The sequence below is a fragment of the Chiroxiphia lanceolata genome, chromosome 1, assembly GCF_009829145.1.
Source record: "Chiroxiphia lanceolata isolate bChiLan1 chromosome 1, bChiLan1.pri, whole genome shotgun sequence".
NCBI classification, from domain to species: Eukaryota; Metazoa; Chordata; class Aves; order Passeriformes; family Pipridae; genus Chiroxiphia; species Chiroxiphia lanceolata.
In genome coordinates, this window is record NC_045637.1 from 48,607,695 (window position 1) to 48,623,649 (window position 15,955).

A 15,955-nucleotide genomic window follows, 5' to 3' on the forward strand; every position below is an offset into this window, starting at 1 on the left:
AAACCACACTGAAGCTGCTGATATAACAAGGATGAGGGCAGATTTATTAGTGGGGTAGCAGTCACAACCCTACCAGCCAACATGCAGACAGTAATGCTGGTAACCAAAATAAGATTGCATGTGCCGAGAGAACACACAGTAAAAATTCATAAAAAATAAAAATACTAAAAATACCAGCCTTCAAAAACTCCCTACTGTAAACCAACTGTACTTACTTTTTTAAATGTACCAAGTGTTATGGGCTAGCCATTCATATTAGTGACAATTACACTTTTCTATTAATCAAATCTGACATTTTAATTCCTGACATTTCACTTAAATATTGACTTTTTGTTTAATGACCTAAAGCCAGGGAATGTGTAATTCATATCACCTACAACCTTGCAGGGCATTAGAGGTTTCAACACTTTTACTCACTACGAAGAACATCTTAATGTGAAGATCCAGCTACTTTTCAACATGGGGAGGGAACAGCAAATCTGTCCATGCATGTGCTTTACAGACAAGAAGCCAGAGAGAGAGTAAATAAAATGACCTCCGCAATGGGGCATTTTCCTCGATGTCCTCCAGAGTCTCCAGAGAAGATCGCTGGGAGATCAACCGACGTCTGCAGAGAAAACAGAACACAGAACATCTGATTAGAGGGCACGAGAAAGTCCCCAGAGAGTCTCAGAGAGATTTAGTAAAGATCACAAACCACCCTTCACTAGCCAAGCCATACCTCTGGATATTAATAAATTTTGTTCCATTCTGCTTCCATTCCAATCTGTTTGATTCCAATCAGAAGCAAACTTACTCCAAACGAGCTTCTACAGCAAAACAGAAGTTGAAACTTCACAACAGCTCCTGCTCAGCTCCTTATCCCTTCCTTCAAGGGTTTAATACCCACCTAACACCATTCCACATGTGCTGTGGTACAGCTTGCAATGCTACAAATACAGTGCTTTGATAAAATAATGCAGATGTAGATCTACGGAGACTGCCTGTCATTCGCACTGCCCCACTTCTCTTTGCCCCTTGCCCATTTTACCAAATGAATGCCACTTGTTTCTCAGTGATGTTAATCTCATCACTCCTGTGAGGAGTGCCTGAAGAGAGATGGAAGATGACATCAGTGCTGGCAGCACTGAGCACAAACCAGCAGTTTAGAAGAAAGCTCTGACCATCCTTGTGAGCAGCACAGGTGAGTTTAGTTCTGTTTTAAACCATTTTCCTACGGCTGAGTCAGATCCTTCCTCTACCTTCAGTGAACTGAAGTATGGAAATCCTAGCATTACAAGTTTTCCAACTGTTCTAGCAGGCAGGGAAGAAGCCCCAGTACAGGCCTGGTTTTAGTAGCAATTGCTGCTCCACAACCTCCAAACGCCCTGACAGCAGCACAAAACAAGGAACTGCACCCAGCCCTCCAAAAAACACTGTAAATACCAAAAATTAATGTGTAAGGTACAGCCCACATGCAGACACATAATGAAAAGTTACGCTGGCAATCACGAAAACGTCAGTGGGCGTTAAACAGATGCAAGAGCCAGCAGTGCCAGGGCAATGTGCCCCAGCACCTGGCTGGCAGGAGGGCTGCCAGCACCCATCGCTCCCAGGGGTTACTGCTGAGGCATAGAGCACCTCTCCAGTGATTTAATGAGTATGAACTTAAATGACAAAAATATTCATAGATTACCGTTATTTTTTTTCCCAATTCCCACTGAGCTGCCTTACTTCCTTGATCTGCAAGCAAAGAGTTTCCAGAGCGTTATGAGCACTCCTATGCTTGGAAGCATGCTCATTAATTTATTCCTGGGCTGTATTTTCACAATAAATTGTTTTCTCTGATGCCAGTGTAAGCAGTTTCTAATCCTTCTTGCAATTCCCTTGCCCCTTCAGTTGTGCTGCTACAACTGTTCCTGCAGCCGTGCTGCAAATCTGATTACCAAAATGTTTTTCAGTTCAAAATAACCCTGAGGTTCAGCGATTGATTCAGTTTGCTATTAATTCAAACACTAGATTTCTATCAGTAAGCCCTAGACAACAGATTTCAGGACAATTTGAATGTGTATGTGGCTTCTTGTGTACGTAGAAAATAACAAAAAAAAAAAATCTCAAACAATTTATAGATCAACCAAGTGTGAAGCTTAATCCTCTTAGGAAAATATGCAAACCTAAATCCCCTCAGGCTTTGTCTAAACTAGGATTTTAGGAGATCTGGTGCAAGATAGGGTACACCTTCAAAATGCTAAGAAAAAATAAAATCTGCATTTCACAGACAAGCAAGAAGAGACCAAACATTTGCCTCCTGAACCTATGGGCACTGCCTTGGCTCCATCAACAGTCAGAGAGGACATAGGAATGCTCTTATAGGGAGAAACTTAGAGCAGGAGTAGCTCCTGCTCCATTTTCAGAGCAGGAGCAGCTCCTGCTCCATTTTCAGTTTCACTGATCCATAAGCAAAAGTTGGAAGTTTCAGCTACCAGCACTACTGATGCAGCAGATGATAGCTGTTGGCTTTTTAATATCTCTTTATACGTCATTAGCTTAACAACACACTTAAATAATGGCACTCTCCCATCTTGTGGTGTTACAATGCCAAAAGCATACTTGGCATGTTGTTAGTCAAAGAGAGATAAACAACAGTACAACCTTGCCACCTTCTTCTTATTAAATTTATCAAATTAGTCACGCTGTATTTTCTCTAGATGCCTCTGAGATGCCAGGCGCTTATACAACACCAGACGCATATTCCAGATGCCACTAAAACCCTCTTCCAAGCCTCTTCTCGCCCAAAGTTATGCTCCATCCTCAATTTCGTTGCCAATGACTTGAAGATCCTACATTTGCGTCTGTTGTTAAGGCAGATGTGCTGGTTGGCAGAAACACACACAACTGTATTTCATCAGTTGGTCGTCCAGTTGCCTGCTGACTGTTAAGATTTGTCCAGCTTCTGGTCTTAACTTCTCAAACCCAGTACCAGGGATGCTGCCTCCTGATTTTTGCTTGCTGACCTCAAATGCAACACAGCCCAGATGGAAACCGCTACCACCCCTGCGGGTACAAAAGACCTCACACTGATATTCACTGGTGGTGATTTTGCAGTATTTTGGGTATCTAACATGGCAAGTGAGTCTGCACAAAGGAGGGGGGGAAGTTCTTTGTTCACCCAAGCTTGGGAGAGGAGCACTGATACCTGAGCTCCCTCTCAACTAGTGCATAACACAAGCATAACTTCAAATAAATTCATCCAGGAAGGAAGGAAGCAAGCAAGCAGACAATCCCCCCCAAATCAGTGAAGAAGGATGGGTCACACAGAAGCCTGCAGTGATATAAATGGGGACTGACCAGCCCAATCCCCTCCCTGTACTGGCATAGGTAGCAGTGAGACCAAGGATATCCAGCCCAGCACCCAACACAGCTGAAAACTGCCACATCTTTCAACTTACCCCAGAATTATTAGTTTTAATCAGTTCATCTCCCTGTACTGTCAAAGAAGCACCAAAGAGGAGGATTTGAAGCAACTCTGTTGAAATCAGTTCATACTGTCTGGGAATCACTCCCTCTTTTCACTGAAGAAGCTCAGCCGCAATGAAGTATGTGCAATTATTCCAGTTTATCTTAAATCTTTACTCCAAGGCCTAATTAAGATGACCTAAATACCAATATTTTATAAGCTTTCCACAGCTGGATATTATACCAGAAATGCCAACTAACGAAGCTACCTGCTGTGAACCAAGTCACATCCTGTGCCACACACAAAGGAAAAATAAAAGTTTGGAAAGCTTTGGAAAGCAAAGCTTTTGAAAGGGTCTTCCAGGGAATACAAGGAAAATAATTTTTTCATTGACTTCATTAAGAATTAATCATCTCAACTGGTGTTTAATATTTAAATTAATCATCTTTCTTTCTTCAGGCAAGCACCCAGGGTTTGTCTATACAACTTCTAAAAGGGTTACTTTTCAAAAATTGATTAACATGCTATAGCAGCTGGTATATGTAGACACTTGCACTGAAATAACCCCAAACTATTTTATATTACATATCAACATCATTCTGATGTAAAGCTATGTTAACACCTATTTTATATCAAAAAATGTCCTATTTCAATAATAACTAGGGGAAAATCCCCCTGTTGTTGAGGAAGAGTATGTGCAGAACAATTCAAAATAGCACAGCGCGACTCATGCAGGATTCAGGCTTTGGGCAGTCTTTAAACAGATGCAATTCCAATATAAAATGCTTTAAAACTTGTGTAGAGTGTCAGCCAACTAGCACACTAAAATACAATTGCTCTTAATAACCAAATTAAAGATGTTTCAATAAAAATAATAATTTTTTCCTAGTTCACGGAAAGCCTTAAAAAATTTCACCTAGTTTAATCACCACATTCCAGGTATACCAAACTCACACCTCTCTCCCCCCAGCCTCATGCACACAGAAAAAAGTAGTTCAGCACTGGAAAGATGATGACCTCCTCATTCTAATGATCAGCCCTTGTAGGACAATGATGGTCCCAATGAAGGTCACAGACCTTTTTTTTGTTTAAAAACCATGTAATATCATGTTCCCTTAAAAACCTATCTAAAATAGTTTTTGTCTGTTTCCTTGCTGTTGTTCCCGGTGCATGAGCCCAGAAATAACAACTACCCTACCATCAAATTCCAAGTCCAGTCCAAAGAAAGAAACTAAGGAGATATTTGATGCCCTGGTGTTTTAAATGGCACACTCTGTGGATGCTGACCTTGGGCTTTTGTATCAAAAGACCCCAGACAATCAGGGCCTGTTTCTTAGTTACCTTTTAATTAAGATATTCATGACCCTGTTTGCATACTGGATTTATCTTTGACCAGCTGTCTGAATCTCTGTGGAAGTTTCTTAAAAGCTAAAATGCGGTCTTCATTTCCCCTCTCCAAAGCCAGATTAATATGTGGCTCAGTTGCAAAACTGAAATAAAATACAAGGGAAAAAAAAAAGAAAATAATTACAAGGACAAATAAAATACAGCAGGTCTGCAACCAAAGCAGCCAACAGCCAAAGCAAGTAAACTTCAAAAATATTCACCCTAACTACCCCATCAATCAGTGGAAAATTATCTTCACTGTCAATTGCTGTAAAATACTCAACTCAATTATGTTAAACATACAAAATCTTAAAGCCATATAGACAGGAGGTGATAAAAAAAAAGGAGCTGCAATCAGAACACTGGATAAACTCATCCAGGAAGGAAGGAAGCCAATGATAATCCAAGAGATAAGGAAAAATAAATCCATGTGTAATGACTTTCTAGCACAGCTACAAAATCAGGAGGAAATACACCTCATTTCTGTGAAAGTTGGGGGTGTATTTTCTCCCCTGCTTCTACGAAGATTACAAACCTACAACAGATGAAGCCAGTAATGTGGGTGCCGCTGGCTCCCAGAATAAATACATCCCTGCAGGCCAAGCTTCTTCACTTTGTCTGGGACAAATGCATCCCTTCAGAGATGCAGTGACGATGGGACACATCATCTGAACACCTGCTGGCTGCATTTACACTGATGGGAGAACATGGGAGGACAAAACAGCTGAAGACTGTTGGCAGCTCACATGTCCACTGGGTCATCTTCTCCCTTCTGGTGGCCAGGGAAAATGAGCAAGAACCACATACTACCCTAGACAGGTACACAAGGGGAGTGGAAAGAAAGTAATCACAGAACTTGCAGTGATTGGGAATGAGATCAGGATACCCATAAGGATACCTCAGGGACCGCCTAGAGGTGTGTGTTGAAGGGTTTCCCCCTGCCATCCATCCACCTTCTGAAAGGTGCCAGCTCCAGACTCAAAGAGGAGGTCTTGCTCAAAAGCCAGCCTAGTCCTTTGCAAGCACTCCCTAGGGAGCTACCAAAACATGCTCTGTTGAGCTTGTTTTGAAGCTCCCATAGGTCAAACCAGGCAAAGCATCACTCTGATCCTACCTCTATAGGAACAGCAACCCCAGGGCTGTTCTTATATTGGGCTTCATATTGCTCCCTCCAGCACCAAAATGGCTTGAACAGTAAAAGGAAAACAAGGAGAGTATTAAATGAGATCTAAGATTAGGCTTCTATGTGCTAAAATGAAAAAAATACTTAAAAAAAAAAAAGATATATTACAATATTATGGCTACAAACATATCTTTGAGGCTACTCTGAGTTTTGAATAAGGTAATTTTACTATTCTTTTCCCTAACTCCTTTGGAGTTGGATTTGGGTATGAACACAAGTGCAGCTGCTGCTCTCCCCAGGCCAAGGAAGCAGGTATCAGCAGAGCTGCCAGATGCAGGCCATGCCCGCAGGGCATCACCCCAGGGAAACCAAAATGCCACTTCTCTCCAACTCCTGAGGAGCTGAATGCCTCTGCCCAAACTCCCAGGCTAAGCTGTGAAATTAATACCCTCTTCTGAAATATTATACAAGACATCAGCTGTGAACGAATCCCCATTCACTTCCTGACCCCTGACTTCATGACCCAGCATGAACCCAGATGAAAGATCTGCTAATGAGTAACCTCTCACCCTCCCTCTGAAGTTTGTACTGGGATTCTTAAGTCCCAGCTCATTTTCTTCCTATCTTTTGCCAATATTACAGGAAGACAAACACAGGAAAAGCAAACCCTGAGACTACTGAAAATTATTAAGGGAAGCAGGAGCTACCCTTTATGATATAAAGCAGTTTCTAATTGTATGCTATCATAATTATGCAGCAGAGCAATTCTCTGCAAAGAACATCAAACTCCATTTAGAACTTCCACACTGCGCAGCATATTGTCAAGGCTGCCCACAATGGGAGTTGAAAGCATCTGGCACACACCGAAAATGGGTTATTTTGCTAATTCAGCAGCCCAACCCAAATACACAGAGAACATACCAAGAGCCCTCCATTTAGCTGTCACCCATGTGCAGACAGGATATGGCCAATATGGCCTAAGATCACAGCCTTCTACAGCGGGCTGTGAAGGAAAGTCTCCGACGCAGAAATCCTGAGCTAGCAGGACTCTCAACAACCTGCTCTCTTGGGAGATGTATTGCAAGGAGAGAGACCGTCAAATCGCGTGATAACTAGGAGAATAATGCCTTGCCAAATGTCTCCTCGGTCTCCATCAACTTTTTGGGGGTAAGCAGGAAGATGGACAGAAAACAAGGGGATGAAGGGAGAGCTATGACATGAACATGGCTCTATGTTACGTACTCCTCCTAAACCAGGGGTCTCTTTTGCACTGACTATTCCATCTGTATTGCCATCCAACTCATTCTCCAAGCCTCATCCTCCCACAGTACCCAAGCTTTGAAATACAGCACTCAAACTGCTGCCTGCTGACCTGTCTGCATGTAACATCTCATTGTCATCCCGAAGGTAGGATCTAAGTAAGAATTAAGTAAGAATGAAGAAAGAGGGAAGAAACAGTGAAGAAAAATAAACACAACAATACTGAGGTATCCTGCTGACCTTTCACAGTTTGCCAATGCAACATAATGCTCTGTTGACAAATTATTATGTAGCTTTGCACATGTGATCCTTCAAATAGTGCACAAAATTCTAGCACAGCTCTGTCCCAATGCCCCAGAGGGATCACCTGGGTCTGGTTATATCAGATATAAAATCAGGAGTACCAGCACTGCAAAGAGACAAAGGACTTTAACTAGAACTGCTGAGAAGCAAGATGTTCACTGACAAAGCATTTATATAGTGTGAATGTATATATGCAGGTGTGCAGAAAAAAAGGCATGGTAGAACTGGATTTTTGGACTTTTGCACAATTCAACTTGATATACTAAAAATTAGTCTTCCTAGAAGACAAGATTCTGGGAAGGAATCGATTCAAAATTAAGCACTGATATGAAATCTCCAGTGAAGGGAAAAACACAGGGTTTAGTCTAGGTAGAATGGAAGAGTTATCACCACATGTTGTTGACTCTGGGGGACATCTAATTTTCACCTTCCCCAGCTGGATTCCCAATTCACCAAAGACAGATCTTGTTTGAAACCTGCCATCATGGTTCAGTGGCGGACTTGGCAGTACTGGATTAACAGTTGGGCGCAATGAACTTAAAGGTCTTTCCCAACCTAAATGATTCCATGAGTTTATCTCCCCTCTGCAGGCAGCTGCCTCTGCACCCAATCCTCCTACTGTTGGCTCTACCCAAGCCATAATGAGGAGCTACAGCTGCAATTCAGTAAGATTCATTTAAAGATAGCAGAGCTCACACAGATCCTGAAGCACCTAGAATCTACATTCTCTATTATCTTTAACCTATGATTTACAGAGTCACTGTCTTCCCTTTACTGACTCTGCAGTAATATGACAGCTTTCAGAAGGCTTCTGTGCAGTGATTTGTTTTGAGTATGCCAGAACACTGCCATAGCTATACTTTTCAGAACAACCATTACATCATAACCTCACCATTATCATGGTAAGGCATCAGTGGGCACCAGCTTAATTAGACACACGCAAAGCTATGAAAGAAGCAAACGACAAGATTAATCATCTGACCTTACGAAAACAAGGATGTTTGCCAAAGCAGATACAATAGCACTGTAAAGAACATACAGTTTGTTAATTTCTATGTCCATTTTCTACAGTAAAACCCACACCATAATAGCCTTTGCCTCATCAACATTAATCTAACAGATTCTTCATGTATCATTCCTGTCTGACAAACTCTGTGCATTGCAAAACAATGAATATTGAGTTCTGTCCACAAGCAATGTTTCTCCTTAAACATCACAACGCAAGGAAATGAAGAATCAACATTTAAACCAAGCACTTGAGGACACCACACTGCAAGAGTGCAAGTCTTCAAAGTATCAAACCACAAAATGTTTTATTTCAGAACAAAGTTCTGGAATTAACTAAGAAATTTGCTTGCAAGTCACGGCTATATGCAGGAGATACCATAACACATGGAAATACATACATGCACTACTAAATCACCTGAAAAAATACTTCAATTCTAGCCTGCATACATAACCATGCAATTAAAACTGCTGCCTTACCGTGTTTGATTTCCTTTATTTCATTTGTGGTGTTTTTACTGTAATACAGCCCAACATCATCTCCATGTCTTGTTCCAGATACACACATGCTATCTGGGAAAACATATTCTGCAATCCCGTATCTTAACATTCTTAGTAGAGATCTGAACAGACACTTAATCTCACTGCTAAATAAATGTATCCTAGACACTGTGAATTGTTTGGATAGAGTTAGCCTGCTGAAGAAAGGAAAGTCCCCTATGTGAGTAGGGCATAAAGACCAAAGCAAACAGGAGACAGCTAGCATAGGGCACTTCATGCATGAGATATGAATGCTGCACAGGTGGTGGCAATCTGAGTGTTTACTGGTGCCTACTTTGCATTTAGTTCTGGCTACATTTCCTAGAAATTCCCTTAGGATCAGGCATTTTTCCCAGCATCTCATTACATACCCAAGAGTCATTACATATCCTGCTTTCCCTAGCCTGCATTGCTAACGACCAACAAGTCAATTCATAGCATTCAGAAATCAGCTATCACACTGAACAGCTTAGATATCCCAACTTTCTGACATCTGTGATAAGGCGAGACAGTCCAGTGTCATAATTTTAAATATTATTTAAATATTATTTTAAATATTATTACATTCACAGGAATTAATGCCCTCTTGCCTGTTAATTCATGCACAGTCAGTTTTAATGCCAAAGACATTTGAGTACAAAAATATATATTTGCTTAAAATACTGCATTTGCTTATGCTTTATTAAAAAATGTATTTGTAACACTAGGACACAGTTCAAAAACAATACCACAAGATCCATTATTAGGGTAATAGCAGATCCTTACTGTCCAGCAGAACTACTTCAACCTACCTGTGAGCTTGCGGACCTGGGACTTGAAGGGGGAGAGCTCAATTCTTCCCTGCTCTTCTCACTAAGGACAGATCCTGAAGCCACCCAGCATAATTGCTCTGGGAAAAGCAAACTACCTCCTCTTTCCCTCTGTCCCTGCCACTGTGACTGGGCACAGCATCTTCCTGATACTGGGCACTGCGTTTATAGGTGGTAGCAGAGGGTTAGATAATTTTCTTCTCTTTCTATTGATGTCCCTTGCTCAATGTGGTATACGGTAATTGGCACATTCCGTTGCTCTTCCCTGGTACAGATCTCTATTAAAAAGTTAAATGTTTTCAGAAACCAGTTTACTCCATTGCAAATATTTAGTTCTGCAGGGCAAAAGACCAGCTACAGACCAAACACAATGGTTCAACTTATCACAAGTACCCATACAAAAATTAATCATGGTTTAAAAGGTGACATTTAAGAGACTGAATTTCCACGAGGAATCCTCACTTACCCCAGCTCCCAGTAAGCAAGTATTGTGGGAATCTTCATAATACTGGTAACTTTTGGTTGTCTAGCTGTATTTGCTCACTGTTAAGGTACGGTGGGTGTAGTAGTGTCCAATATTTACAGGAGCTGGCCAAGAAGCCTCCCCATCTGTTTTCACAATAGAGTACCCAGCAGTCACCACAATGAAATTTTCATTGACTTGGCAAATGCAGCCTACATCTGTAGTCTGGAGAACTGCCTTTCCTGGGATATATATGCCCTCAAGAGCATAACATGGCCATCAGCAGAAGTCCAAGGCTCAGAAAGCATCTCCCTACTCCCTGCTGAAAGCAGCCTCTTCCAAGGGCACCATCTCCACTCACACAGGGAACATGTGCTGTTCTGCCACAAATTTATGGCCTTTTATATTCTCATATTCCCCATCTACTGTCACAGAGCTGAGTTATCAGATGTACAGAAATAATATTTATTCTGGTAATCTGAGCAATCTCCTGCTTAGTAAATTATGTAATTATTAGAGAACTGAATTTTTCTGGGTGCCATCTAGTTTGCTGGCCAGCAAACACCCTGTAATGAGATATTAGTTTCCAATCAGTTTGGGGGGAAAAAAAAAAACCCACAAAAAACAATCGAGAAATTTGGACAATGCCCTTAACAATATGTTTTAACTTTGGGTCAGCTTTGAAGTGGTCAGGTTGTTGGACTGGATATTCTTGAAGGTCCCTTCCAACTGCAATATTTAATTCTATTTTACTCTAAAAGCAGGTCCATCAACACATTAAAAGTGAGGAAAGCTGACAGAGCACTCTGCTAGACTGAGTCTACTGATACTTTATATTATCAGAGCAATAAAAAGCACCTCATAGTGACAAATCTGGCCAACAAAGTGCAATTTAGGGGACTGCTTCAAGATAAGCATTATTAGAAGGCAGCACAAGACTCAAATTTCACTTTTCTGTACCTGCCAAGTTCCCCTACCTTGTTCACCCATGTCAGTGCTGTGTTCACTGTTTTCATGTACAGCCATGCCATGCCAGAAAAACCAGAGGCAGAAGCTCAGGCAGATGCAAGAGCAGGCAGCCCTCTTAAAGTACACTGACTGCTGTATCAAATAACTCCAGTGATGACTCCTGAGATGTTCAGTCTCTCCCCAGCACACCCAAAAGACATGTTGCATTCATATTACGCAATGAATAAGGGAAGAGGTTGGCTGACCTACCACTAACATTCGCAGCGATCCACTTCAAACATCTATTGAGCCCTCAACCTGATCTAATCTATAGTGCATATAAGCAAACAAATAGATAAAGTAATCATTAAAGCAAAATAACTAATAACTACTTATAGCTGCAACTCATCTCCTGGTAGAGATGATTAACTGAGAATGGGTTCACACCCTGACCTTACGTGGAGTCTGGGAGATCTGAGTTACCCAGCTCTTTCCATCACAAATAACCAATGCAAATGTTAAGCTGCCTATGATGAGTTTATATAACCTATACATTACTTCAAGTGCCTATACACATAGAAGGTGGGGGTAAAAAGTCTAAAAATGCCAGTAAAGTCCCAGGAGAGGCAGTTTGATAGTGCATCTCCCTCCTCTGCTTCTGAATCTCAGCAGAGGCAGGATGCCTTCCATAATCCCCCATTTGATGATGGACATGGACATCTCCCTTGTCAATATGGATTGTCAAAAGCTTTACTAGAAAAGCATTTAGAAGGGTTTAAGGCATTATTCAACATTTCCAAATCACCCCAGCAGTCAAAGCTAGCTGCCTGACGTACCAAATGTCCAGGAAGCACAGGAGCAAATCATGGCACCAGACCTGAAAAACACCTGGCACAGGAACCTGAGCTGATGTGGTGGTCGGTTCTTTCAAAGCCAAGGTGTGGCACCCTTAGTCTGAATGATTTCCAGGGTCTGACAGGAGTAGTGTTGCAACTGTTGTCATGTTAAGTACAACCTTAGGCAGACCTTTGGATGGCAAATGCCATGAATGTAGATGCAAAAAATTACTTAGTTATTCTTTAGCTGAGACTCTTGGTTTTGTCCTTGTTGGTGTTTTATTTCTTTATACACATGCACTTTTTAGACAGCTTTAGAAAGAAAAAACACTAAGCCAATGCAGAAATTGATATATTTGATATTTAAGGCTCTGCCTATCTGTGTGGAACAAATTAGTCACATTATCATTTCCCTAGGGTGAACAGGCATAAGGATAGAATCCATGCAGACATAAGATTTTCTGTTTTTTCTGCTCTCCCCCTTCCTTTCTCTTCTCAAAATCTCTGCACTTCCACCAGCAGCCTTCAGAGACAAAAGAGCTCATGACTTTTTTTTCAGAGTTGTGTTTACTGCTTAGTCCTCCCTCAACCGGAGGATTTTTCTTGATAACATAAAACAAGGCACTTTGTGATCTGACTCAGTGGCAATTTTAAAGCTCTGCAATAAATTGCAATGAATTTGCAGCTCATTAGCAATGAATTGAGTTGATGAAAGGTCGCAAGGAACCAAGGACAATTTTTACAAAGCATCTCCAGGCAGTTTTTCCAGACCATCAGCTCTCTTTTGCTAACCAAGGAACACAACTTGCACTCTTTAGAAAGTCAAGCGCCTGTTTCTCCATAAAAAAATCCCAAAGTATTGCCTAATGAAAGACACAAAGAGTCCTTCTCATGCTAAGGGAACACATTTTAGGATTCTGCTCACGTGTTTTTACTCGGGGATGCTTTGATGTAATAGCAGGGGAGAGAAATTTTGAAGGATTTACAGATTAATCAACCAGAGCATGGATGTAGGTTAGGACTGATACAACCATGCCCCTCTGGGATATTATCTGCAGCTCAACTTACTGCAGATGAAATGAAACCCGCTTTGGGAATGCAAATGAATTAGGATGTCACAAAAAGTAATTCAATTTGCACCAGCAGGGTTTTGAATTTGGTTAGTTACCTACAAGATCTTTATTTAACTGTAAACGTGGTACAATACATAGTATGATAACTGATTTGAAATTCATTTTACTGCTATTTTAAAAATTAGGCCTGATAACTTCTAACAGATTTTCAGGTCATGTTTCTATTATACATATGTATATCTCTATGCATTTGCACACTTATGCATGCTCTGTAACAGATCTGCACAACAGTAGGATCTTTCATACACATAAAAACAAGGGTAAGACTTTCATTCATATCACCACTATGGAAGAGATAAGTGGAACAAGACAGCTAATTAGTCATTCTCCATTTCAATCCTCAATAACCACAGAGAGAGCTTGTATTTTTACTGCAGGCATTGTCTTACATCAAACAATTTGTAGATAAGAAAAATCAGCTCTCTTCCTGAAGGCACATAAGCAAGTATTTTGATAGAAAAGATGAAACAGCATTAGAAATTAACTGTAACACTTCTTCCCTTCCCTAGCCACTAGAGTATGTCCACTAGGATGCATTGCCAATATATAACTGTATTATCCACACTGACAAATTTTGCGCAGTCTGCTGTTTTGGTACTACAGAGCACAAGGCATTAATAGCTGACTGCCTCATTCAAATGAAACAAGACAATTATCAGCTGTAACTTACACAATTAATACTACTGCTGCCAGCATTTTCAGCAGAGATTTGATTCTTTTATAGCTCATTTGAAGTCTTTAGGGAACGTGTTATTAGTACATCTGTCCTCCTGTAAACATAATTATCATGTAAAATTTCATTTATCATGCTGATCAGGAAGCACTTTCTTTCAGCCTTTCAGCCTGGGAACACTGATGAACAGGCAAGGGAATTTGACTGCCCCAGCTAACCTGGACCATGCTCATTGCCAGAAGCATTGCTGTTGCTTTCCAGCTGAGCCCACAGCAATTTTCTGAATAGGTACAAAGCTTTTGCTAACCTCTGACTTTGGCGTTTGAGCATGGGGTACACATCATATTGGACACTGCTTGGTTGTGTCATTAGTCGATTTTATGTTCTCCCATGATTCTCTGCTCCTTGCTTATCTCCAAGACAGACACTTGTAGGTGTGCAGGCCAGTGGAGCTGCTGCAGAGGGAGCAGGTAGCAACTGGATTCACTGTGATCATAATCCTTTATCGGTACCATAAATCAAGTCCACGTCAGAGACAACAGTCAAGACCTACTTCAACCCAGCGTCACTTTTAATACACAAAAACAAGCTTAGGCCAGGTATAAAGAGACATCAGTTAAACAGATGCCAATCAACACAATACTGAATTTTGTCTAAAACAGCTATGATGTTTTAAAAAGTGAACACCATCAAGACTTATCAAACTCTGGTGCTTTATATGCAGAATAGCCCACAACTGAAGGCTTCATGTGCAGAGAAATTGCCCTTGTCAACAACTTAGCCTTCAGAGACCTACAGAACATCCTGACATCAAAATGAGATTAAATGAAGTAAAGGTCAGCCCCTGAATAAACCCCCTGCAAACTGTGGCTTCAAATTGGTTTAAAACAGCCTCATTTATACTAATAAGCTTACGCTGTGACCAAAAGGCACCGTGCTGCTTCAGCCATCTACCATCCCCTGCATCACAGCAGCAGAAGGTCTCCTGCAGCTGGCCAATTAAGGGAATCGATCCCACTAACGAGCACACAAATGATTAGTGATCAGCTTTTATTGGGTTTTGTGAGGGAGCAAAAGATTTGCTGTCCTCGATGGGATCAGCCCAAAACAATCCTCAAATCACAGGAACAGACTAACTGTTCCTGCATCCCTGGAGACTGCTCCCATAGCTGTTCTCTGACTCCAAGCCTTCCTCCACCGCGGCTACGGGTCTCTCCTTCAACTCAGCCAGCCAGCAGGCATCTAAAACAGTCACAGGGAACAAGTATAGACTGGACTCCTTCAAGCTCAATAGATACAGATTCCAAACAGGCCTGTGACCAATACTGATCACATTCAGGATTTGGAACCTAATAATTTCTTTTTATCAGCTGAAACATTCTTTTTTTCCTGGTGTATAAAAATGGCCTGACAGGACATAAGGGACTTGCAGGATGCCCTGAGGTTGAGGGAATTATGCTGATGCAGGAAAGGGCAAAGGAGGAAGAGACCAATCCCTGATGATATCAGAAAGCAAATGTTGTTTCAAAGAGATTATTTTACTGCTGATAAATATGTGATGAATATTTTTTTAAATGTGGGAGAAATTCATAAATCTAAATCAAGACAACTGCTATTACAGGCTGACATTGGTACAAGCAGAACAACCGCATGACCACGGAAACTCATAAGTTCACTACATTAATACACTGAGCTATTATGGATTGTATTTTAAGCAACTTATTCCCATATCATTCTGATGGTTCATGTAGTTTTGTTAAAACAGGGTGCCTGAGAGAAATGAGTTGGCACAGTGGTTACATCAATTACTCTCTTTAAATTCAACAATCATGCATATCCAGATTGCTTAATTTCTCCCATACATCTGCATTTGCAGATCTTTCTTCTCTGAAGAGCTTTCAAAAGCTCAAGTTTTAATCAGAGGACTATTTTTGATCCTAATTTTCCAAGCTGCAGTAAAGCTGCCTCATGACCTAATCTGATGGCAAATGTACCATTATTATACAGTGGTTTCAACCAAGTTGTACAATAACTAGTCAT

At 41.0% G+C, this 15,955-nt stretch overlaps 1 protein-coding gene across 1 annotated transcript in view; it reads right to left on the reverse strand.

Annotated features, from left to right (window-relative positions):
• CABLES1 (Cdk5 and Abl enzyme substrate 1) overlaps nt 1–15,955 on the reverse strand; it is a 73,354-nt gene that overhangs the window by 37,062 nt on the left and 20,337 nt on the right. Inside the window, 1 exon segment of the mRNA XM_032680258.1 lies at nt 536–607. Within this exon segment, the coding sequence (XP_032536149.1) occupies nt 536–607 (72 nt within the window).